We start from the raw sequence: 26,421 nt of genomic DNA, 5'->3' as shown, positions 1-26,421 counted from the left end.
ATGATGTTTTTAGGGCGGGACTATATATATATTATATATATATATATATATAATATATATATATATATATATATATAATGCACTTGAGGTGCTGTTCTTTGCGAGGCTGTTCTTTAGACCTAATTAGCGACGTCAAATCCCATTTATTATCATCGTTTGCGGTTTCGACCCATTTGCGTTTAAATTTGTCATTTACAAAATGGTTTGCTGAATTTAAAAAAATGTGAGACCAGAGTCGGAACGCAAACAGATGTGTTGTTCATAGATGGTAGCGTTTTTTTTCCTCATGACCTGGATATGATATATGTACTAGTGCACGGTCTAACATCACAAAAAATCTCCATTCTATTGGGCCTATGACTGCAGCGTATGCCGAATGACCTGACGTAGAATCACACCGATCCTGCTTTTGAATAAAGCATAGGCGCGACTAAGCATTTGCACAGACCGAGTCAAGTGGTCAAGTTGCGGCCCATGGAGGAGCTGCTGCCCGATTTTTACCGGGCTTTTCAGGGATGGCGATAAGCTCAGTTGTGGCGTAGTTTTCAAACATCGAGTGAAACCCCCAATGACTTTTACCCTCAGCTGAAAGTACTGGGGTTGGGAAAACGACAATTGGAGCTAGCGTAATTTCCAGAGCATTGGCTTATCCAAGTAAAGCCCGCAGCACGACACCACTGCCAGACTGGAAGAGACGTCTTGCCACCCAATGCGCTGTGTTCTCAGGGTTTGGTGCACTGACCACGCTCCCTCCCAGCCTATTCTGTAGCAGACTTCTGCAGATTTCGCGTCTCTCCAGGATGTCTCTGACTTCTCTGTGCTCGCTCAGAATACCCCTAATTTCTCAACGGCATGGTTGTCCTGTGTCTCATAAGGAGACCTCTACCCCTCTCCCTCCCAAATCTTGCCTCTTCTAGATCTCCGCAGTGGACCCCTCGCCGTTTTACAAGGTCTTTAGAAGACATTTCGCACGATTCGTGTCTTTCGGAAGAATTGACACCTCCGTGCCCTCTAAGAGTCGCGCACTAGTTTTGGGTGCGCTTAGGAGACTCCTAGCAGCTAACGCCTCTGCGTCTCTTCGATAGATATTTAACCCTCCTGTGTATCCGAGGGAGATCGTACGACTCTCCAGTGTGCTCTCGAAAGATCATATGACTCCTGCATCTCCCAATGAGACTACTGACTCTTCCGCGTCCCTTCAGAAAAAATGCGTTACTTTCCTATCTTCTTAGGAGACCGCTGTTTCCTCTGAGTCTCCCCAGTAGACCCATGACCGTCCTGTGCTGTGTCTGGAGACCCCTCACTCCACGTGTCCCCTCAGAACACCTCTGACGCCGCTATTGCTCCCTCAGGAGACCCCTCACCCCACGTGTCCCCTCAGAACACCTCTGACGCCGCTATTGCTCCCTCAGGAGACCCCTCACCCACGTGTCCCCTCAGAACACCTCTGACGCCGCTATTGCTCCTCAGGAGACCCCTCACTCCACGTGTCCCCTCAGAACACCTCTGACGCCGCTATTGCTCCCTCAGGAGACCCCTCACCCCACGTGTCCCCTCAGAACACCTCTGACGCCGCTATTGCTCCCTCAGGAGACCCTCCCCACGTGTCCCCTCAGAACACCTCTGACGCCGCTATTGCTCCCTCAGGAGACCCCTCACTCCACGTGTCCCCTCAGAACACCTCTGACGCCGCTATTGCTCCCTCAGGAGACCCCTCACTCCACGTGTCCCCTCAGAACACCTCTGACGCCGCTATTGCTCCCTCAGGAGACCCCTCACCCCACGTGTCCCCTCAGAACACCTCTGACGCCGCTATTGCTCCCTCAGGAGACCCCTCACTCCACGTGTCCCCTCAGAACACCTCTGACGCCGCTATTGCTCCCTCAGGAGACCCCTCACCCCACGTGTCCCCTCAGAACACCTCTGACGCCGCTATTGCTCCCTCAGGAGACCCCTCACCCCACGTGCCCCTCAGAACACCTCTGACGCCGCTGATGCCTCCTCAGGGGACCCCTCACTGCACGTGTCCCCTCAGAGCGTCTCTGACGCCGCTGATGCCTCCTCAGGAGATCGTCGACCGTCCCCGCTTCATCTCGGACAGCAGCGGTCGGTTTGACGTGGAGCGGGGCGAGCTGGGAGACATCTGGCTGCTGCAGGCCGTCTCCACGCTGACCTTGACCCCGCGCTTCCTGGACCGGGTCGTGCCGCCGGACCAGTCGTTCGAGCAGGATTACTGCGGCCTGTTCAGGTCAGACGAGAGGCGCAGTGGCGGCGGCGCAGTGGCGGCGGCGCAGCGCGCCGGCCGTAGCGCACCGGCCGTAGCGCGCGGCCGTAGTGCGCCGGCCGTAGCGCGCCGGCTGGAGCGCAACGGCCGTAGCGTACCGGCCGTAGCGTACCGGCCGTAGCGCGCCGGCCGGAGCGCACCGGCCGTAACACAGTCAGACGGCCGACACCGGCGTCATGTCGTCACGCCTGGCGTGCTGTTTGAGCTCATTTGATGGCTTTTATCCTCATTGTGAGTGACATGTTTGGAACTGATTTGATCAAACGATGCAAAGTTATTAAAAGTGTGAATTGGGAGCTTAAGGCACCGCTGTCAAAACTGCAGGAATAGATTCCCCAATTGCGAGGGAAAGTACAATGCCATGCCGCCTGTCCAACGTGCAGCCACAGAATGGCGTGATTAATATAGGCTGGGCAAACCTGATGATTAAGCCTCTGCGGTTTTTTGAACTTACACGTTTTCGAACGCTACATTACAATTAATTGGTTTAAAAATCGTTGCTCACGCCATGAGGCCGCGGGAGCGATAGGGTGTTCAGCTGAACGGTTGCTGACAGACAATGGTAAACAGACAGACTGTCATGGCGTCGTGTAAGTGTGACGCTCTCGTGCAATGCTGGGCCTTATGTCATCATGAGCTACAGCATGGTCATGATCTCTCACTGTGGTGATCACACTGCCTTTAACCAAGGGTTATTACAAACGATAACACGGCTTTTAGTTGTCTATTTTGCGTCATCTTTACAAGCATTCACGCGATTTGCCGCAATTGAACAATAGACATTTTTGAACAATCATCATAGTTGGTGGATCACTAGCCCAGATGTTTCGTGCCCAAGGTATCAGGGAACGTGACATCGAAAATCTGATCGAACCGGAATCTGATCTGCCCTGTTTTAGCCTGACTTGGTTCAAAGCTATCAGGCCTGACCTGAAGCAATCATACCAAACACGGAATGCTCGGACCTGACCTGCAACCTGACTACCTGATCTTTCCCTGACCTGATCTGACCTGATCCTGAGTGACCCACCATGCGGCCCGGCCCTACCCCTGAACTCAGTGCGCGCCGTTGCAGGTTCCGGTTCTGGCACTTCGGCGAGTGGGTGGAGGTGATGTGGATGACCGCCCTGCCGACCCACCGCGGCCGCCTGCTGTACGCGCACTTCCTCCGACCCGGCCGAGTTTCTGGTCCGCCTTGCTCGAGAAGGCCTATGCCAAGTGAGTGCCGGCTGTGGGCCCCAGCCGGCCTGAGGTCGGGTCAGGTTGCTGGCCCATACGCAGTGGCCTAGTCTCAGCGAGAGGTGTCACGTCACTTTTAGTGCTGGGTGGAGCTTGATTCAGCTTGTATTGTCTGGATGGAGACGGCCTAAAGTCATGTGAACATCTGGAAAATGGCGTTGCGTTGCTTTGCAGTGTTCGTATATGGCTCAAACGCTAGCTGTCGTTTCCATGCTGTATATATATATAATATATATATATATATATATATATATAACATGCATGTTTTACATACTAATGCACACACACACACACCACACACACACACACACACACCACACAACACACACACACACACACACACACCACACACACACACACACACCACACACACAACACCCACACAACACACACACACACACACACACACCACACACACACACACACACACACACACACACACACACACCACGCATATATATCTATATATATATATATATATATATATATATATATATATATATATAAACCCCTCTTCCCGCGACGCTCAAGGAGCTCACTGCATGTAAATGTTTTGCAAAGCCGTCTTGTGAAGGTAATTGCTTACGTTTTTGGAAGGTTCTACGGCTCGTACGAGAGCCTGCACCAGAACTCGACGACGCTGGCCCTGCAAGATCTGACGGGAGGGCATCGTGCAGAGCTTCAGCCTGCAGCAGGCAGGAGACGTACGTCATCTACCAGGTGCTCACAGCGCCGTCCCCCGCTCCAGCCTCATCGTGGCCAGCATACACATCGTGAGTGCGCCGGGCTCGAGTCCTGCAGTCGTGGACTTCCGGCGTCCTGGGGGCGAATCCCTCCCGGACTCGCGCCACGGTCAGTCCGGCCGCGTGCTTGTCCGCCGGGTCGGAGCCGAAGTCTCCGCACGCTCCACACCGCGCTGTGTCCAGATGTTTCTGGTAGCGGGTGACGGACCGTCTGGTCCATGATATGTCGAACTCTTGACATCTTGCAATCTATTTAGCTTGAACAAAAGTGCTGGGTTATTAAAACGAGGCTTGACGTGAGCGAAAGGATTAAACCAGGCACTACGGCCTGGGGCGCTTTTTTAATGAAGTAACAACCTGTCGTGCTGCAAAAGCGCAGTTCGCAATGTTGTGAGCCATATGAGGTGCAAGATGTCAAGAGTTTGACATAAAATGGAACTCACTGCCGACTTACATGTTTGCAACACGACAGGTTGTTACTTCATTAACGGTTGCACCGCAGGTCGTGGTGGTCGGTTTATTCTTATGCCTCATCTCCAGAGTTTCGTTTAATCAGTGATTAGTGATTTTTTGTGATTTTTTGTGATTCCAGTGATTTTTGTTGGAGACTGTTGTATTTTCCGCCGTGGCCCGGGACTGTAGCCGCGTCACCGCGACCGCCGTGGGCTCCGCGGTTCGCCTCCCATGACTGACGTCAAGACGGCGTGTCTGGCAGGAGCGGGGACACGAAGCGGCACCTGCGGCTGCGGAACGGCCTGGTGACCCAGCACGCCTACAGCGTGACCGGGCCTGGCGCGGGTCAGAAGCAAGCTGGGGAGACCGCCGCTGGTCAGGTGAGGATGGACGCGGTGATGGAGGCCTGGCGCGGGTCAGGAGCAAGCTAGGGGAGACGGGCCGCTGTCAGGTGAGGATTGGACGCGGAGGCGAAGGCCTGGCGCGGGTCCGAAGCAGGCTGGAAGAGACGCCGCTGGTCAGGTTTAGGGTGGACGCCGGAGCCACGGCGGTGGACACCGATGCAGTGCTCCCGCGGCACAGCCGGCTGCCGCGCATGCCGTATACGTTCCAGGACTGTGCTGTGGCGCCTCAGCTCGTTCGTTGGTAACTCTCTGTTGGACAAATCGTAGCGAACGTTTTGCTGCACCGGCAAATGGCATGCAGATACAAGCGTATGACATAAGCAAGAACCAGTGACTGCACGAAATTCATCAATCGTGTCAGCGGAAACGAATATATCTAGTGTATGTAAATTTGACAAATGCAGTATTCACGCAGTGTTGTCCAAAACATTGGCTATGATAAGGACCTCAGTTTGGCCTCTTCGGAGTGTTACCCAAAATTGCAAGTGTTCGAGTTCCGTACCGTACCTTAAAGTCTAGTTCTGAGGCCGCGGAATTTCATGGTGCTTTCCGCAGTCAAAGACGATTCTGTTGAGGCTCGTACCGTTACCTGGCTATGCTTGGCCCCGTGTCGATGCGCTCCCAGGCCTCGTCCGTCAGTGACCGGCGCCCGCTCCCACAGATTGCGGAACCCCTGGGGCAAGGGCGAGTGGAACGGGCCCTGGAGCGAGCGGAGCTGGGAGTGGGACAGTCTCAGTGACCGGGACAAGGACCTGCTCAGCGTTCGGGTCGCCAACGATGGGGAGTTCTGGTGAGTCGTCAGACAGCGAGGAGAAGTTCTTGGTATTCGGATGGGCGTTGCTCTAGTGACTTACTAATGAGGGATGGAGAATTTCGGTGACCTATCAAGCAGAAACAAGATATTTCTAGTGAGTCTTCAGCCAATGTCGACGAGCTTTTGATGGATGCTTATCCAGTAATGTTATGTGTGCCGTCACTGTCCTCAGCGTAATCGTGGGGGCCTTGCCATTGGTGTGCTCTCGATAACCTCTGTTGTTATCTTTGCACATTAAATGACCTCCGTGTGGGTTCAACAACGTGTGTATGGGTTCAATGACCTCTATATGGGCTCAATGGCCTCTGCGTGGTTTAAATGAGCCCCGCTGGTTTGCCTGACCACCCTGCACTGTCACTGACCTCCGACACCTCCTGTGACGGCGGCTCGTCCCTGGCAGGATGTCGTTCGATGACTTCGCCCGCGTGTTCACGCACCTGGACCTGGTGCACATCGGGCCGGACGACTGGATGAACGAGAGCTGTCTGCACAGCAAGAAGCCATGGCGGGCGGTGCTGGCGCGCCGACGCTGGCGGACCGGGCACAACGCCGGCGGCGGCCCCAGCTGTGGTGCGTGCGCTCCTCCCGTGGCTGCGCCGCGCTGCCGCTGCCATGGGAGATCCTCCGGGAGCAGGGGCTGCGGCTCAGGTCTCAGAGCAATGCAGGAGCTTACCGTCTTGGGAACAAGCACAAGAATGTGCCGTTTTAGGTACTCTGGCGGCGGCGGGCTGTCAATCCTGCGGCTTTTAGAACGGCTAAGAGCACCGCTCTGAGAACTGTCGGGGGACCAGGGATAACCGCCTTGAAGACTCAGATGGGCTGAGGTGGCAGTCTAAAGAAGACCCAGAGGGGTGGGGGTCTCAAGAAAGTACGACAGGTCACAGTGCATCGTTACGACGGCTGCAGTTGCACAATGACAGCTGACACCAACGGCTTTTGTGTGCATTATCACGGGTCAGGCTTGGGGCTCGGTTAAAAGAAGTGTTCCACACTTGTATTGGGTTTTTACTGTAATAGTCGCCTTGAAGATCATTCGATGGTTCACAACTCTACTATTCTTGAGACCCCCCACGCTATTTCGAGCTACACGCTTGCAAGGATGTGCAGACCATTTGGAGGAGACTTTTCAAGGTCACCCAGGTATCCATGATACCGTCACAATTTCATTCCAATCCTGTCATTCCATTGGCCATGCAGTGACCTAGGCCAATGCGTAAGCCAGTCGGCGAGTCATTCATATCTGACGTTCGTGAGTACGATCTCCAAATGTCACGGCCGTCAGCTGTCTCTCAAACAGTGCTCTGCAAGATGACGTGATCAAACAATGATGCACTGGGCAGCATATTTACTTAACAGAGAAAGCGTGTTGTCTAGAGCACTTTTCACTTAAAAACATACCAACAGCTGTACGTAAGCTTATTTCATCAAGCTGATGCTTGCTACAATATCTTAAAACGCGGAACATTTCGTTTAAGATTGAATCGGATCGGACCGGTCGGGTCAGGCCACATCAGGCAGAGCCGGAATTGCACATGTTGCTTGCCTATGAAGAATGAACACACATGGCGGATTAGGCGGCTGTGGCATGTCACGCCCACGAAATCACTTCAAGAAATACCATTCGAAAGGCCTTTGCAGTATTTGGCCTGGTGGGTGATTTGTGTAAGGCTTTTGCGCACATCCACTCTGTCAATCAGCTTTGAGATCTTTCAAACGCATTCCTCATGTCGGTCGCATACATTTTTACGTTCCCACGGCTCCTTACTTCCCCACATTTTTGCGCTATTTTCTAGTCATAGTGGTTCCATGTCACAACAATTTGCCCAGCTGCTTGTCAGCCACCAGGCACGTCCAAAGAGATTAATCATTGAGCTCATGTGCTTGTTTTCAGCGGCTGATAGCCACAGGACACGTAAAAATCACCATGCTTCTAAACCGCACATACCACTACCGTTTTCGGGAGAGCTGGACGTCGAGCTGGACGACCAGACGATCCCAGAATGACAGCGTTTGCCGCAAACCCCGACCCATCCATTGACCACTTGTCTGACCACGTCACATCGCGTCACGTCACGTCGCGTCACGACACAGCAGCTGCCCTCTGCCGGACCCAGTGCCCTCGCAGGCCCTCCTCTCCTCTCCCCGGGCACCGCACCTGGGCTCACCACTGACCCGGGGTTGACGACTGATGCCAGCCTCACAGGGCCCGGCGCATGTGTTTGGTTGATTGGCGTTTGTTCGGTTAAACCCATTGGGTATATGTTTTGACATATTTTTCCGGTCTCTCGCTAACCTATCGAACATTTTCCGATGACACGTTCCCCTGTGTGTGTTGTCTATGCACCGTAGTGCAGTGGAATGCCATGTGCCTTGTTTTCACCTGACATACACGGCGGCGCAGAACCCGCAGCTCCACATCCAGATCCCGACTAATTTGGCCAACAAGTGTCACGTTGTGGTGTCACTAACACCGCCTTGTTTTCATCCGACAGAGACGGCGGCGCAGAACCCGCAGTTCCACATCCAGATCCCGCGCAGTTCGGCCAACAAGTGTCACGTGGTGGTGTCACTGACACAGGAATACGACACGCTGCCGCCGGACGACGTCAAGAAGAAGCGGCGTCAGCTGGCGGCTATCGGCTTCTCCGTGTACGGAGTGCCCCACACCTGTCACCGGCTCACCAAGGAGATCATGATCACGAACGTGAGTCGCCTGCGGTGGTCGTGGCAGACCGAACCCCAGATGATCTGGGAGTGGTGCACGAGCGTATTGTGTCTCCTCTGACCTTCCTTTGACTTGTGCATTGATGGGTGGCTAGCCCTGCCGCGGGCCAGGTCCATGCTGCATTTCTGCTAATTTGACCTTGACCTGCCACTGTTGAGTTTTTACCGCCATTGACTCGACCTTTGCCGTATCCCACTGTTTTGGTCCTGACCCGGGCGTTTGCAGCTCTTGATGTCCTGGTACTAGCCCAAGCGTATCATGTGGCCTGAGCTGGCCCAGAGCTGACCAAAGCTTTGATGTGCTCCAGTCGATCTGACCTTGACCGCACCATCTCTGACCCTGCTGACCTGTCCTTGATCGGACCTCTTCTGACACTGCTGTGAAGGAACCCCGGACGGGACAGCGTACACGTATAAACGGAAGACCCGTCCTTAACCTGCGCTCGACCCGCCCCGCTCGCGCCACAGAAGCCGCTGGACGTGACGGCCTACACGTGCACCCGTGAGACGGCCACCTTCTTCACCCTGCCGCCCGGCGACTACATCGTGGTGCCGCAGACGGCGCAGCCCAACAGGGACGCCAAGTTCCTCTTCAGAGTCCTGACCGACGAGCAGAGCAACATCTGGTGAGCGAGGCTCGCTGCTCGCTGCGCGGCGAGAGAGTCGGGCGGAAAGATAGGGCAGGTGGCATCATGGCGATCGGGGCGACGTCTGGTGGTGGAGACGCGCGTTTGTACATGAATTAATGCCAGGTGGGTGTGAATGTAGAGTAAGTGGGGAGATCTGGCCGTAGGTGAGGTGCAGTAATCGGTTTATTATTGGAAACGACAGTAAATCACGAAAGAAGAGTGATGCCTAGTAGTTGGATGGAATGTTTCTCGTTTGTCAGGGCTTGAAAGGGACCACCAACAACACGCCTGCTGGCTGCCGTGGACAATACGACGCATCAGCCAGCCCAACAGGCCTGGAAAGGTCCGATTCCTTGAGTAGTGATGTTATATGGTCGCTGAGCTGGCATCTCTGCGCGTTTGTAAAGTCGCGAAACAGCTGATGACGCGCCGGGCGCTGATTTCAGGGAGGTGAACGAGGACAACATGGTGTTCCGGCCCGTCTCCTCGGATACCATCGAGGACAGCATACGATATGTGAGCACATACGATATTTGAGATCACACGCGTCAAAGAGATCATCTTCAGACGCACAGTAAACGTTAGGTCACGTGATGCCGTTGCTTGCGCTTGTCGATTACTTGCCACATCATGACCACATGTAACTGGCTCGTTGTCGAAGCACTCCCTGGCAGCGTTGGTAACTAATGCGCTCCAATAATGGAGATCAAGTGAAAATTTGCTGTGACTTACAGGAAAGGCCAAAAGAGTAGGAAAGGCGACAAATCTGCGTGATCCTTGCACCACTTAACATTGAGCGGTATGGGTGTGAGGGCAGGCGGAAAGAGATACGAAAGCAACGATGGCCTCATTTCCGACGCCAGGAAAGAGAGCGGGCGGTGTAGGTTACGTGCCGTCTTGCTCTGTTTCGTTATTAGCATTCGGACGTGTTTACAAGTAAATGAGCCCTGACTTGGCCCACAGCCCGACTCGCGTCTGATCCTGGCCAAGCTGGTCGCCAAGTATCCTCCGGACGTGGACTCGGTGATCCTGCTGAAGATTCTAAAGACGCACTGGAAGGGAGGTAGACAAAGTGAGTCTCTGGTGCCAGTCGGAGGGGGCTCGTCTTAGCACCGCGTGCACCCCCAGGTTCTTCGATCTGACTACCACTACTTGATGTCCAGGAGTTCATGGCGTGCGTCATGTATTGGAAGATGCTTTTATTTAATTATTACGAGTATCGGTTAGCCGAGCTTGATCTGATTGCTCGTTCCTTTCAGCATGACTCGGAATCAACCATTGTCTATCATTCAGGCACGTTTCGTGGGTTACTACCAGCCTCCTTGAGATTTAATAGCATTTGTCAAGAAAATTGTCATGGCAACTAACGTTTATCCGTGTTGAGCTGCAAGTTTGCCCTGAATACGTCTATACGCCATGTTAAGCTCCTACAGCTCGGAACAGAGCCGCCCCATTCTACACAGTTCTGCTTAGTGCTCTGATGACGTCCTGATGACGCTCTGATGAGGTCCATCTGTCTCCTCCGCAGCGTTTCACTCCGACAAGCCGAGCCTGGAGTTGTGCAAGTCGCTGATCATGCTGCGCGACTACAGCATCTCGGGCCGTATCAGCCTGTTCGAGATCCCAGCCATCCTGCTCACGCTCCACTACTGGAGGGTTAGTGCCCATCGTGCTCATTCTCCACTATTAGATGGTCATTGCCCTGGACCCGGCTGCTGGAGATAGCGAAGCCTTCGGGGCAGACGTGGCCGTCTGGGGATTTCTGCGTCGTTCTCAAGAGTTCGTACATCTCTGCTCGGCCGTCAGTAGAGACTGCCACTTGTGTCCTTTAAGCATTTGCTGTGACCCTCTTAGCTCGATGCGGACTATGGCGGAGGTTTTCACTTCTCTCGGACTCATGCGTGGTATTGGCCTGTGTTTATCGTATGTTCCTGCTCTGTTGTTTGTAAAGAGTTATTTAGACAAAATGTTTAACATTGAAATGGTGGATGCTTTGTGTAAGTGACTTTGATAAGCCTTAATACGATGATTCATCATCCATTTTTCCGTATCTAACATCACTTCATTGGGGCCCGTAATGTTCCAGCTGGCGTTCTTGAAGTACGACAGGAGCCACTCTAACAAGACGTCCAGCTACAACATGCGACCCATCCTGTACGAGGCGGGGGTCACCGTGTCAAACAAGGTACCTGACCACAGTCCTGCTCCGGCAGAAATAACTAAACTACGCCCACCTTCTTATGCCCGCTTGTATTGTTTCATTTACCGCTTGCGGGAGGTTCTTGACCCCCGGATTCCAAGGTTTCTGCGCTCTAAGATGATTCCTTGCCGTTGGCTTTGCTTTAGATTATTACTTTCATCGACTCCTGTCTAAATGAACCAGTGGTAACTAGTCACTCTCCAGTTTCTTGATAGTTCTCGCCAGGTAACGCGGCAAAGATGGATCCGTCCACTGGGAATTGAACCCATATCTCCAGATAATCCTTAGTCCATTGTGTTCATCGTTACACTAACAGAAACGCCTGAACGATACGACAATACAACGATGTATGAGCGTTCACGACTGAACAACAACGTTATGGTACAGTTCTGTTGGCCCTGCCGTATTACCACAGTGAGCTACGCATGGGGACCCTGAGATTCTCCTGTGGCAGGTTCTGGAGTGAGCTATGCGTGCGGGCCTTGAGATTTCCCTGTGGCAGGCTCTGGTGTGAGCTACGCGTGCGGGCCCTGAGATTCCTCAGTGGCAGGTTCTGGTGTGAGCTACGCATGTGAGCCCTGAGATTCCTCTGTGGCAGGCTCTGGTGTGAGCTACGCGTATGGGCCCGAAATTCTTCTGTGGCAGGCTCTGGTGTGAGCTACGCGTGTGGGCCCTGTAATTCCTCTGAGGCAGGTTCTGGTGTGAGCTACGCATGCGGGCCCTGAGATTCCTCTGTGGCAGGTTCTGGTGTGAGCTGCTCGCGTGGGCCCTGAGATTCCCCTGTGGCAGGTTCTGGTGTGAGCTGCTCGTGTGGGCCCTTAGACTCCTCTGTGGCAGGTTCTGGAGTGCCTGATCCTGAGGTTCACCAAGAGCTGCGTGCTGACGGTGGAGAGCTTCCTCATCGCCATGGTGCGGCTGCATTTAGCGCACGAACGCTACCACAGCATCGACACCAAGATGAAGACCAACCCCATCTCGCTAGAGGAGGTTAGTGCTGGGCAGCGAAGCTGGCTTCAGAGGGTGTGGTTTGCCGGACTTGTTTAATGATATCCAAGCGAATATCCCATGAAGTGTAAAACTCGTGACAGAAAGTATACGATTGTAAAGTAACTGATATGTTTAAAGGATATGTTTGATAGAGATATGCTCGATGCATAAGTTTGCTGTCGGATATCTTGTATACATTATACGTTTGACACATGATCCGTTCGGTACTTAATTTGTTTCGATAAATGTCCTGTTTGATAAATTCTGTATTTGGTAAGTAATATGTGTCATAAATGAAAGGTTTGCGAAATTATTTATTGGACAAATGAGATGCAAGGTTAATGCCACGAAGGATAAATATAAATTGTTAATTACGGTGATCATATTTACGAGATGTGTGTAGGTGATACGATGTTAATTTTTATTCCTTGCAGAATAGCCAGGAAGAGTGGGGCATAGATACATTATCTGTCCATTTTCCTGGCTATTCTACGAGCAATAAGGCTATTAGCACTGTCCATAGGATAAATGTAAGATAAATGATATAATCACAGCCTACCGACAGCACTATGTCGTAGGTGTTTAACGCAGCCCCGTACGCTGACTAAATGCGGCGAAATACAGGACCGCGTAACCCCTTCCCCCCCCCCCCCCCCTGACAGAGGTGGACCGCGGTGTCATATCACTTCATTGAGAGATTCAAGCTCAGTCATGCGGTTTATGGAGACTGGGGATAGCATGCACATGGCTCAGAGGCAACCCTTGTATTATCGTGGTGAACTCTTCGATTCCTCATTTGTTTATTCGTTTTCCCAACAGGGGTGAAGTTTCATGTTCGGTTGAGAAACGGCGCCGGGTGGGGGATGGGAGTGGGTGGGTGGGTAGGGTGCTGCAGTCCCCAACTTTAAGAGGATGATGAATCCCTCCTTTGCTGATTAGTATCTTATGGCGCGTTGACCGCAGTGACTGTTTTGCGACCATGAAGGAGGCGAATCAAATCAACAAAGAAACTCATCTCCCATTTTCCCTCCTTCTTCAACTTGCTGTTGCGAAACTACATATTTGTCTCTCCGTGCTCAGTAATTGCACGGCATCACATTCACACATCAACACTAGCTCTGTGTTACTGCGAAAGCGTCCGTTGATTTCCATGAGCTGCTAATTTAAACATGACGTCCCTCTATTGCAGATGATCCTGATGACCATCTACTCCTGATACGGAGCATGGCATCAGCAGTAGTCCATTGGAAAGTCGTGCCTCACGCCGCGTGACTGCACGGTCGGGCCTCACGCCGCGTGACGCCTCCCGCACTGCCGTGCTTTCAGCGCGCATGCGTGAGTTCTCACGGGTGACTGTCGGAGATCATCTTCAGGACGGGTCTACTCAGACCATCTTAAGGACGGGTCTGCCCAGACCAGCGTCAGGACGGGTCTGCTCAGGCCGGTGTGACAGGCCCCCGCCCACCTCTGAAACGAAGAAGGGGGCTCGTGGGAGGTGTGTGCCCCCGCAGCCCCGCGGCACGTGCCCTGTACTGGTCTGCACGTGCGTGGCCCGGCTGCCGGCGCGCGGCGGACTGCCCCCCCCCCCCCCCCCCTTCGAGCTGTTGCCTACTCCATGACGAGTCAGATCGGGAGACACGCGAATGGCGGCACGCTTTGCCCCCTTATCGCGAACGCTGCGCCCGTCGTCTTCGGCCAGTGCTTTAGAGGTGACGTACGCCTTGGCGCACCGGCCTTCGGTGACATTGACGCACGAGGCGGCGTGGAACGTGCGGTCTTCCAGACGGAAGTTAGGGATTCGAGCAACCGCCCGCCCTCAAGACAAGCCGCTCACGCGCAGTGACCATTTTGGTCGATGTGTTAATGTAGCCGTGTACAAAAACAGCTAGGATAACCAGAGATGCATAGAACATGTCAGCGAGATCGGCCAGGGACAGTTTGTGTTGTCGATGGTCTATTATTCCCCTTTTTAGTGAGATTTGAAGCGTTTGCCAGGTCATGCGACCGCACCTCTTCAGTCGCGGAGGGCAGGGTTACGTGGCTGCGTGCATGTCACGTGTGTGCGTGCTAGTGTGCGTGCGGTGCGTGTGCATCTTTGAGACAGCATCGTCTGGCAGCGGACGGATGTGGCAGATGATTGCCGTTTGACTTGTGCCTTGCTCTTCTGTCCTCGTGCAATGTGCATAGTTATTTATCCGCAATTGTGCAACTTTTACCTTGAACTTGTGTTGGTCGAAATATATGCAACCTGCGATTCACGCATTTGCCGCTATCAGATTTACCTTTCAAGCACGCGTCTCGCCAGACTGGTGAAGGGTTGGGTTGAGATTGGGTTGGCACGCTTAGAAGTGTCAGATTTTGGTAAAGTAATCATTTGGTATCAATAATTGATCATTGGGCCCATGAGTGTTATGATTGCGCGCACATGAAAAATGCAGCATTGTCGGTATTTAACAATGAAAAATACCAGCAGCCTGCAATAAATGAAAGGCGGAGAGCTAGAATATTCTCCTGGAGCCTTTTCAGCACGGGATAGTAGCGTAAGCGGTGCGTTTATTTCACCAACACTGCAGCAAAACGTGACAATGAACGTTCAACGGATGCTTGAAAGAACCTTTCTTAAACGCCACAACCTAAAAAAGTGAAATACGGTTGAGCATTCCGGAGAGATGCTGGGAGAGTCCATCCACAAGCGTATGGAACGTACGAAGCGTTCGCCTGAGCTGTAAAGCTCAGACACAGAGTGGGAAACATCCCCTACAATACTTGACAAGCCAAAGCACTGTGAAATAAATACAAGTGAGCGGGGGTGTAGTTTCCTACTCATTTGAAGTTGGGGGCTCCCGCCCCCCCCCCCCCCCCCGACGGGGGGGCGGGGTCGTTGACTCCAGCTCCCCGCCAAGTTACGGAAGAAAATGGGCCAAATCTGGGGAGAGACTTGTTTGTTGGCCTCTTTTGGCGGTAAGCTGAATCATTTTTCAATGTTCAGCCCAAACTCATTTGTTGAAACTACGCCCCTGCAAGTGAATCAGAGTGCAACACCACCAGCTTTGGTGATGACGCGTGGCAGACTTTCCTCCTGGTCAGCAGATGGCAGGAGCATCGGGCGCAGCGATCACGCACGGTAAACTCCACCCTTCGGCGCCAGGTGGCAGGAGCAGGCAGAGGGCAGCTTGAAGGAGTCGACATGCAGGCCTCGTTTGGGGTCGTACGCCACCAGGCGGACGAAGGCATGCTTCTGCAGACAGGAGGAGGGGAACAGGTGGTCCACGAAGCTGCACGCGCCGCCCGGGTGTCTGCAACAGCGGAAAAGAGCGTGGATGAAGTGTAGGCTGGGAAATCCTCTCAAGATGGCGTGTAGGTCGCACTGGGCACGGTATGTGCCGATGGCAGGGTAGGTAGCAAGGTAGCACCTCATGCTACGTCGCAGCATAAGAGTAGAATGTAACATATGACATATCAGTATTGGTACAGAGCCTTTCCAAAGACACGTGACAAGCGGCCATTGCGGGGCTTGCGAAACGTCAGTATCAACACACTTAAAGGCCTGCTCATAGGGTAAAAGTCGCCTGCCAAAACGATGGATATTGGTGACGACAAGCAAAAGAAACGTAGTAGCTTGAAAGCTTAGGTAGATCTTCAGCGACAAACATGGAAGAGCCGCAAATGTGGAGGATCGCACAAGCTGAAACGGGCTTTTCCACAGTGCACATCCCGGAATGCGACAAAAGCCGCCAAATGCCCAGGTCACTCATCTGGCCTTGGAGGTTTTTAAGCGGCGGCACGGCAGGAAACTGTCCCCTTCACGACCAAACACTGTTCTGTCGCTGATCACTGCCCCCACGGCCGTCACTGTCAGGCCCCGTCCGAGTCGCCGTCCGTCACTTACACGCAGCTCTCGAGACGGGAAGTCTGGACGTACTGCTTGTAGGCGGGATCGTGGACGAAGGCGTCCGGCATGTTCACAATCACCTTCCACTCGTTGTAGGTATTGACGGCGCGCTTCACGCGGGCATAGAACACGTCAGACGGGCAGATGTAGCCGCCGTCACGCTGGTAACTGTCCGAGTAGGCGTAGCCGCTGCTGGAAGCGTGATGGGAGGTAAAGCACGAGCTCGACGCTGAGTTTAGGATGTTTTAGGTTAGGCCAGTCAGAAGGTCATTGAGGTTGTCTAGTGTCCTCCATCATGATCTCTGTAAGAGACTGTGACACTATGTGACACGGAGTCATGAGTATGTCGTGACATGCCCAACGATTAGTGCCACTATTCACTTTTTGTATTCATTATCTTGTTTCTCGTTCTTAAAGAAGACGAAAAATAAGGGAATAAAAAGAAAAGCAGGACATAAACTGTCGGACACTTTCAAGCCGGGTGTCTGCACTTTCTTGATGTCAAAAACCGAGTGACGTTACCCGAATATGTCACATGTCCGAAAAGATGTCAGTAGGAGCCAGCCTGTCTCCAGCTTCTTGCTCAAACGGGAGATCTCCACAAAAAGGAAATCAGCCTCACCAATTTCAATAACCTACGTTCATATCATGGCAGCACTGCGGCAATATTGACCGATCCCACCCGCCGTTATATCAAAGACCCCTGAGCTGCCCCGTGCAGCCGACATGACAGTTCAGAGCCTGTGGCCAATAGGAGGTGTCTCACGGAGGCCGGAGCCCTACTGACGTCGTCGGCAGGTGAGCGTCATGTCCGGCCTCTCCGTAGTAGTGCTGCCGCGAGTACTGCTCCTCCTCAGCCTTGGTCAGACCTGAAGCACAGGCACAGCCATTGCTTGGTTATCGGTCAGGTACTTAGTTCTGCTGTTGCTCTCTTTACCTCGATCCTTGATTGACTGACGTGGTCTGAGCCTGCTCTCACGGAAATTAATTGGAGCGAGTGGTGCACGCACTTCAACATGATACAGTGCAAACACGAGAAACGCACAGTTCAGTTCAGCTTAAGTTTTGTGTTAATGTACATGTGTCATATTTACACGAAATGTTTTTTTGGAATGTGTATTGACATGGAAGAATTCCAAAGTCCATATGTCTGCATCATGAAACCAGACTGGCCAACATTCACGGCGTCCCAGCCTGCGGCTGAAAATATGAGCTTCAGAACATCAGTTCAACGCAAACCTCCCCGTGCATCATACTGCAGCTCCGTTGTTGTTCGAGAGCAGTGTTGAAACCGAAGGCATGTGGTTCTCAAACTTCCTGCTCAGTATGCAAGCACACCCGCATTCCAGACGTACCGTCCACCAGGTTATCAGCTGACTGGTAGGTGACGTCACTCATGAGCCGCGCCGTCAGCAGAGGGTCTCTCTTCAACTCGTGCAAAATCGTCTCCCTGAGGAGACACATGGTTGTCCGGCTATTTGTCGGGGCACACGACTGTTCGAGTCAACAACGTTGCCACCCCTGTTTTCAATCAGGAAAATCGAAATTTCCGGCGGCGGGAATGACGACCCCAGTTCTTACCGTCGTGAGAAAAACCCCGCAACCACTCGATCACCGCCGCCAGCCGCGGGAGGAGCACCGACAGCGGGACCACTCCAAATCGGGTGGCACCTAGCCGACGCCCTTGGGCGACACCGTTAACGACGTGCGAAGGCCACAAGGGTCATGATTAGTGAGGCCCAGTCGCTCGCCAGGGACTGTTGCAGTTCCGGCACGGAGGCGTGCATTAATCCCCTGATGTGCAGCACCAAACGTTACTGCCATCACCGGAGACAACCGCCCACACAGGCGCGTCTGAGGTCTACTGGACTATCTTCAACGGACCGCGTCGGCGCTTCGCTCGGAATTCTGCGTTATAGAAGCGCACGCGATCGACGACTGTTTAAAATCCTCAGACCAACAAGCCTGTTAGATAGCCGGACTGTCAGACATCCAAAACGTCAGACTGTCAGAGTGCCAGACTGCGAGACTGACAGACTAGCATGTCATTGTGACAGACTATCAGACCAAGCGCTGAGGTGCTCTGGTCGACTCACGTAGGGTACTCAGCGTCGTCCAGACACACGGTGATGTTGTACACCTGCTGATTGGCCAGCGCGCACGGAGGCACCACGTGGTAGTCGTAGTGGTACGCCACGGGCTCGTGCGCCACGTGCGCCACGTCGTGGCTCACGGGCACTGGGACAGGCACGTGGGCCTTCGGGGCAGGGTGGGACAGGACCACGGCGGGAGCGTGTGCGTCGTGGGAGGCGTGAACTGGAACATGTGCGTCGTGGGAGGCGTGAACTGGAACATGTGGGTCGTGGGAGGTGTGAACTGGAACATGTGAGTCGTGGGAGGCGTGAACTGGAACATGTGCATCGTGGGAGGCGTGAACTGGAACATGTGCGTCGTGGGAGGCGTGAACTGGAACATGTGCGTCGTGGGAGGCGTGGACTGGAACATGAGAGTCATGGGAGGTGTGGACTGGTACATGAGTGTCGTGGGGTGTGTGGACTGGTATATGGGTGTCGTGGGGTGCATGGACTGGCACGTGCACGTCGTGCGGCGTGTGGATCGGTACGTGGACGGCCTTTTTGGCCACGACGGCCTGAAACAGATGAGTCATATTCAGGATGTTAACGGATGCCGTAATAGCCTTCGCTTGTGTTGCATGACTGATGGCGTAACCGATGAGGTTACAGCCACCCAGCAACAGGCATTGACGCGTCATTCTCCATCACGACTTCTGGTTTGGGAACACGCACCAGTGTTCACCATAGCAGATGCACGCATTCACAACTGAATTATCATCACTAGAAAAAAGCACCATCTAGACTCAATTGGTCCACCAGGGAGGTGAAGCCGTGCGATCTAATAAATGAATAAATAAATGTGTTACCTTACATTGCCTTGCCTTGCCTTACACTACATTACCTTACCTTCCCTGACGGTACTCAAGATTGGTTACCCATGCCCGTAATGCACATCGCATTGCTATATGCATGCATATATGTTATGCATAACTTATAACATAACATATAACATTCCATTTTAAACCGACATGCACTTGACAACTCTGTGCCTCATCATGTCTGCCGACTCTAATGACCTTGGCCTTTACATACATCGGCAAACACCTCAACAGCGTCGAGCGGGAGGGTGCGGTCCCGGCCTGCGTCGAGGCGGAAGCCCTCCCTCGGCGGGTCAGTGACGTGTGAAGCACGCGCGCTGAACCGCCCCGGCTCGGGCGCGCTCAAAGTGTATTTTAACGGCACGAGCGTCCAACGGCCGAAGGTCAGCTGACTTGAGGGGGCAGTCATGAGATATGTAGAGTTTCCGGGAGTGGGGAACCGGCCAGTGGCGGCCGTTGGCAGTGGAAGATGGCCAGCGGCAGCCGTTGAGAGTGGCGAGATGCCAGCAGCAGCCGTAGCTCCACTCTCGCGACCACCCAGACGACACGACAGTGTGTTTCGAACTGTTCCCCGTCCTGACGTCAGGCGTACAGGGGGACAGCCTGTGCTAGCTGTACGCTGTGGTGAGAGTGGAGACTTGGGACATCTCAGCGCATTTCCGTGAGTTCTTTGCATGACGTCATGACCATGACGTTGCGGAGCGGTCATGACCATGACGTCACGAACTACAGCGTTGGTCGGCCATTGCAGCCAATCAACACAGCCTCAGCCCGTCAAGACCCCACTCAGGCACCAGTCATCTGCGCTCAGCCGGCCGGCACAGATTGGCACGTGCCGCTCTGATGCGCCGGGTCATGACGCTAGTTTTGCACACATTTGCTAGGTGCTTTGATGCATGGAGGTGCTGACTCACGTCCTTACTCTGTGCGCTTCGCTGCTTGCTTACGATTGGATTCGTTGTGAGAAAACTCAGAGTCATTGAATGATAACGCATTGTCATAAAAATGAGGGAAGTTGGCGGATGTAATTCGTAAGACGCAATACGAATAATAAGATGCAATTCCCCCACGCATGAATTCACTAGCAATATATACCATCTTTTGAAGCAAACGAAGTCTTTGAAGGTTTCTTGTCCAAGAAGCAACCATGGAATGTTGATACATAATGATCGCTTGTGCCAGATTACACTATAGCTTTCCTCAGCACATTTGCGTATTGTTTTCATCGGTTTTTCATGCCATCGCTGTAAGGCAAGTAACGTTAAGAAATAAACAAATAGGCCTCTTTTGCGGTCGCGGCAACCTTGGACCGGGAAAAATGGCAATGTTTCTCTAAACGAGCATCATATCTGGATACAATGGAACAGGCCAAATCGCACGTATTTCTGACCATTCTGCTTAGGACAGCCGACAGGAGCGTTGGGTGTCGAACACGCCCACGGCTGGGTATCGAACATGCACACAGCTGGGTGTCGAACACGCCCACGGCTGGGTGTCGAACATACACACGGCTGGGTGTCGAACACGCACACGGCTGGGTATCGAACACGCCCACGGTTGGGTGTCGAACATGCACACGGCTGGGTGACGAACACGCCCCCGCCTGACAGCGGCGTGCGGGGACTGACCGGCTTGTAGGGCGGCAGGTAGGAGGAGACCTTGTGGGGGACGTCACGGTCCGCCGTGCGGATGGCGTCCGCCTCATCGTAGCTGTCGTAAGGGCTCCGGAACACAGCTGTGCTCTGTCGGAGCGCGGCCGAGCACGGCGGAGTCAGCGCGCCGACGGAACGGATAAAAGCGGCCCTTATCTTGGTACAGGGACGCTGATAACCTTCAAAGACCGCCTCTCAATTGCATTGAACAAAAAGGTCGCCTCTTGATTGCATTGAACAAAAAAGACCGACTCTCGATTGCATTGAACGCGAGTCTACAGATATATACAGACTGTAGACATCGGCCCTGATTCCAAAGATTCATAAATTATCCGACGACACAATCAATATTACAGAACGCGAGATTTCATTTTGTGACCGAGATGTAAGAGGTCACAAAAAGTGACCTATTTCGTGTCCAGGATCACCAAGGTGTGACCCTGGAGGCAAAACTAATGGTGTCTAAAACGGGGCCGGTGCATGAATGGGATGCGCAAGATTTCAGGTGACAAACACAGCATCAACGGCATCGACACGGCATCAAGTCGTGTTGGTGGCCAAGCTTTCATCGGGCGTAAAGAGGCAACTGCCCAAACGCAACACCAGCCGGCCAGATGTGAGCACCTGCTCTGTTGGCACTGTCGCTTACTCGCTGCAGATCGCTGAGTGCCTGCAATGGCAGCATACGGCTGCCATTGCAGCTGTTGGCTGTTGTAGCATTGCTGGCTGAGATGCTCAACATGTGACACTTCCACCAAGACTGCCAGCATCTGCTAGAGCGCAGCTTGCTATGCATGCATATTGAGGGCTAGAGAAAAGATCAGCTAACTTACGTATGGCACGAATGGTGTAGCCCAAGGTGCGGTCAAGTAGGGATTGCACCTACCTTTCGACCGTGAGATACCCGTTTCACGGGAACAGTCTTGACCACGAATCGTTTCCTTGGTGTGACTGAAATATCCGGTTTGATTACACAGCTGGTATCCTTCTGGTTGAAACTTTGGATTTTGACAACATTTTTTTCGAGTCAAATGATGACAAGTGCTGTTGGTGCCAATTGATTGCTCATTTATTGTAAAGATATTGCACTGTTGTTAGCACGCCTCCCTTCAAACCTCACATATCGATTGCTCTCAAAACACAGGTGTAAGCGGCAATGTGAATAGCGTATTACCACTCGGTGTACATTCGCTTATGATGTGACATGTACTAACTGCGCAGTTTCAGTCATACTTTCGTGGGCTTACGCCCAAGGAAAGTGAACAGTTTTGAGCGTAGGATAGCTGCTTAACTTTTCCAGAGTTTAGGGGCTGCTTACTACGCCCCTTCCCTCCCACCCGGTACCAACGTTCCTGGATTACGGTAAATGATTGGGGTGGGAACAAGAGTCAATAAACAAGAGTTAGTCAATTTACTAGAGTTAGTACGAGTGGGCCAGAACGGAACCAACAAATGCATTCTTTACAGAACAAAACCTACGTGCGGACGAACCAGTCAGTGGCTACCGTTCATCCATTACGTACCGCCAATGGCATATCCGTGTCCTCTGCTGTAGACGCCCTCCGAGGTCACGGTCAGGAACAGGCCAAAGAAGGTGATCTGCAAACAGCGATGGCATATTTGCATGACGTTGCTTACCACAGGCTGGAAGGCATCGCCGCCCGAAACGCCTTTGACGACACAAAAAGTGACATCAATATTTATATCTGAGGCGAGAGTACTATATGCAGGAATTCCTCTCACCTATTGGAAAACAGTGCAATTAAAAGCACCTACGTGTCCAATTTATTGGCTACCGTTGGCTTTGCTAACTGGATCGCAGCGCTGCAGGTACGCCCACCTAAGCGACGCCAGATCTAACACCACGGAACGAAAACGTTTGAAAATGGCAGCGGCACTAACAGTATGCAACTGTTGCTTTACCAATTCGAGTAACTAGTCACGGTTGACAATGCGTTTGGAAACTGCAAACAGCTCAGAAGAGAACCATAGATCAATGCCTGGTTACACAGGAATTTCAAGTCTTATATCATTTGTAAAAAAGAATGGAGCATTGCTTGTGAAAATTCAACCATACGTGATACGGGTGGGGAGGCATCCCAAAAAGGTCTCGTGAAAACTGAACGACTATAGCTTGTTTCATCAACGGATCCTATAGTCTTCATCGTATCAATATTTGAATGCATAACTCACGTTTTCTTGAGGAAATACATAATGCAAAACATTTCCTTTGTAGAGTTCCAACAATAAGCATGCACAGGAGAAGACTCCTAGCGACTCGAAATCGACGGTGTTGGTCGAAGTGTTTAATATCTCACGCTGCGTTCGCGTTCAAAAAATGAATATTTCTGTTGTGAGATAGCCCCCAAAACATAATGCACGTGCATGGTGGTTCAAGTGATTCAGCGTGTTTTGCAAAGCATGGATAAGTCAAAAAGACATCTCAGGGCTGTTGACCAGAGTCATTATTGCTGTGGTCGTGGCTCTGGAAAGTGCCAGGGCTCCACACGAAAACGCGTCGAACATGGGCCCTCTCCAACGCTTCTCCCGGCAGCTGACCGCGGGCGCCCCCGTCAGTGTCGCGAGAAGCACCGAAGACGACCCAGGGTCAAAACGTTCGCGTGTGACACCTCGACAGTTTCCAGAGTCACTGCCAAAATACGAGGTACAGGTCATGAACGACAGCGCGCGCGGATATCCACGGATCCTGTAGAGCAGGAATCGCGGAATGCACCGTATTCTGCCATTGGCGGGCTGTCAGTGAACTTAAGCTTTGTCTGGGGAAGACGTTCTATAAACGATATTGCATCCCCTTGGAACATCGATATCACAGCAATTACCGGTCTCGGAGCAAGTTTCAATATGTGTTAAAATGGCGAAAATAAACCTATCCCCCCAACAGGTGACATAGGGACGCGCAGCCAAGTTTTGTGCATTCCAAATCGCCAGAGCGCATTTAATGACATCAACGGAAGTTTCTTGGCGTTTAAGGTTTTGCCAGAGAACATTTGATTAGCCAGAACGGAAAGTTTCCAATGACAAAATACGTGCAGATAGTGCATAGAATGCGCCGATATGGCAAACGGCTTGGGTTGACATAAAGGCAGACAATCACATGGGGGATAGCATTTTTACGAGATCAGTGGTTGTACAATATCGTTACGGCTTTCTTTGCATTCAGGAGTGACCTAGGGGCGGTACGGGGTATGAAGCATGGGAGGCATATATTTCGATATTAAATATCACGGTGGGCCTGGCGTCAGTGACAGTGGCCTGTACATCATCGCGCCGCTACTTTCAATAAACCCAGTAGGGGCGGGTTGTCACGTATCCTGCTCTTCTAATGTGAAATATCAAAAACGCGTGTTTTGATAGGAAAGCTTAAAACGCCAATAAGATGAACTTACGTCCAGCTCAATCAGCATTTTTGCATCTGCCAATGCATGGGCATTCATATTGCCATTGCCAATGGGAGTGGTAAAAGAAACTCGCAGATACTTTTCTTCCATCTTTATTACGCTATATGTTATGGTATCAATGGCCGTCGTAGCTTTGTTGCCATTGAAAGGAAAGACCAAAAAAAAAAAATTCAAAGCAAACCTTGGTCCGTCCCTGATTTCAAAGCCGTCTAGTTCTGGTACTATCCTTTTTTCTCTGATAAATTGCGACTAGTATTTGTTGGCGCCCCTAGGCATGGTAGCCGAGCTTGAAAATCATCGGGCAGAGGCGAAACCGATCCCTTAACTACGCGTTTCTACGGTTACCACCGATGTAAAAATGACGAATTTCGAAAACTGTGTATGTTCCATATGAGTTGTTGCAATCATTTGGGTCTATTCAGGTTTATTGTGTCACCTACCATCTATGTCCGCTAAATATGTGACATTCAACAACCCGATTCCCCGCCCACTCGCCAGTTGAGCAGTAGTTTCTTACTTTTATCCGCATTTATTTACAACATTTGAAAGCTTTTGCATGACAAAAGAGGATTTACCTCCGTTGGTCCGTTTCAGACAAAACAACAAAAACGGTGAAAGGGCGAGAGAAGATACCGAAATTTTGGGAGGTCCAGTTTACTCCTCCGTGGGATAAAGATAATACGAACCGCATAAAAAGACGCCCCATGCATTCAACTTTAATCACAGACCTAAAGTATCTAAAAGAAATATCTAAACCACGAAGTCTTAACGACGTAACAGGCGGTTGAAGGACACAAGATAAGAAGGCGAGCATCGTGCATCCGACTTTGCCGATTTATATGCACCCACAAGCCTTTGTCAAATTATCCGATATCTGAAAACGGCAAAGAAACTGGGTGATAAACATTTCTTAGTCACTTAGCATTTAACAAGTGCATGCACTGTAATTCAATGGACACATCAATGGTATCCATTTTACAGTTTCATTCATGGAAACGTGTAATTGGAAAGCGGCATTCGAAGCCGGTTAACCAATTTCGCCGGGCGAGTTAGCCAAACAGGTAACTTACCAGACTGATAGGCGCCATGGCGGTGGGTGTCTGTCGCGCAAGGGGCTCCGACCACACTCCGGTGCTCCTTCCAACTAACTTCCATTTAAATACGAGCGGTTGACCACGGTCCACCAGTTCCCGGACCAGTAGAACGGTCGAGCCGGCGGTAGAGTTCAGCCGAGCCCATGGGTAACATGAATCAAACGCAGCCTTCGAGTGGGCGGAAATCCGCCAGTCTTTGGCCGTCGACACGCGTCGTGTTCAGTGGAGCGCCTCACCCCTGTCCGCCGACGTCGTGCGGGTGTCGGACAGACGTCATGATGCCGAGAACTGCAGTACGGCGGAGGTCGTCTGACGCCGATCCACACCCCACCGCGAGCTCGCTGCCAGACGCCATGCATTGGACCGACCGCGAGCACGACCGTGTGAAACTATTTTCCCACGTTGGAATGCCCGCCGGAAGAAACTTATCAGATGCTCCAGATAGAACTGCTGTCGAATAAATGTGGATGTCGTGCAGTGGCGGCTAGAAGGAATAGAAATAAGTGCGGGCGAGCCGAGTGATATCGTCATTTAAATTCATGTGGAAATGTTCGTAAATGGTATAGGCATATCACTATGTGTTGCGTTAGCCGGAATATGCATGACTTATTCACATTGGTGGTGACATGAGGTATGCTTGTGGTACAAGCTTAAAGAGCGAAAACAATGCATGATTCCGCCAATTCCGTTCACGTTAATAGTCATCTTCTTTTCGATTCTGAGCAACTGAATATCTTGACTCGCGTTGTATCCATTTTCCGAAAAACTTCATTGGTCTGCCATTGTTTTGCCTTACCGCACGTAATTGCACATTATTTAGTCTCTATTTATTCCGCATTTGAGGTGTAGTTGGCCCCACGCGTCATTTACAGTGAGAAGCTGACTCACACGCATGCTCAACTAGTGCTTAAGATATATTGAACGATGTTTTAGA

At 52.0% G+C, this 26,421-nt stretch overlaps 1 protein-coding gene and 1 pseudogene across 1 annotated transcript; one reads left to right on the top strand and one right to left on the bottom strand.

Moving 5' to 3' along the window:
• The window catches only part of LOC119104347 (calpain-11-like), a 28,187-nt pseudogene extending 14,206 nt beyond the window's left edge, over positions 1–13,981 (top strand).
• A 1,032-nt stretch (positions 13,982–15,013) lies between these two features.
• Positions 15,014–25,521, bottom strand: LOC119104346 (uncharacterized). Its single transcript, XM_037228042.1, has 9 exons — positions 25,464–25,521; positions 22,498–22,573; positions 21,861–21,925; positions 20,951–21,064; positions 18,466–19,019; positions 17,725–17,819; positions 17,157–17,238; positions 16,367–16,558; positions 15,014–15,773 (listed from the first exon to the last, which is right to left on the bottom strand). Exons 1-9 carry the CDS (start codon positions 25,479–25,481, stop codon positions 15,593–15,595), a joined length of 1,377 nt encoding a protein of 458 aa, XP_037083937.1. The 5' UTR covers positions 25,482–25,521; the 3' UTR covers positions 15,014–15,592.
• Positions 25,522–26,421: the final 900 nt, after the last annotated feature.

The sequence above is a fragment of the Pollicipes pollicipes genome, unplaced genomic scaffold (genome assembly GCF_011947565.3).
Source record: "Pollicipes pollicipes isolate AB1234 unplaced genomic scaffold, Ppol_2.1 Scaffold_6052;HRSCAF=7182_pilon_pilon_pilon, whole genome shotgun sequence".
In the NCBI taxonomy this organism is placed as follows: domain Eukaryota; kingdom Metazoa; phylum Arthropoda; class Thecostraca; order Pollicipedomorpha; family Pollicipedidae; genus Pollicipes; species Pollicipes pollicipes.
The sequence above is the reverse complement of the archived record's forward strand: the minus strand, read 5'-3'. Positions and strand labels throughout refer to the sequence as shown.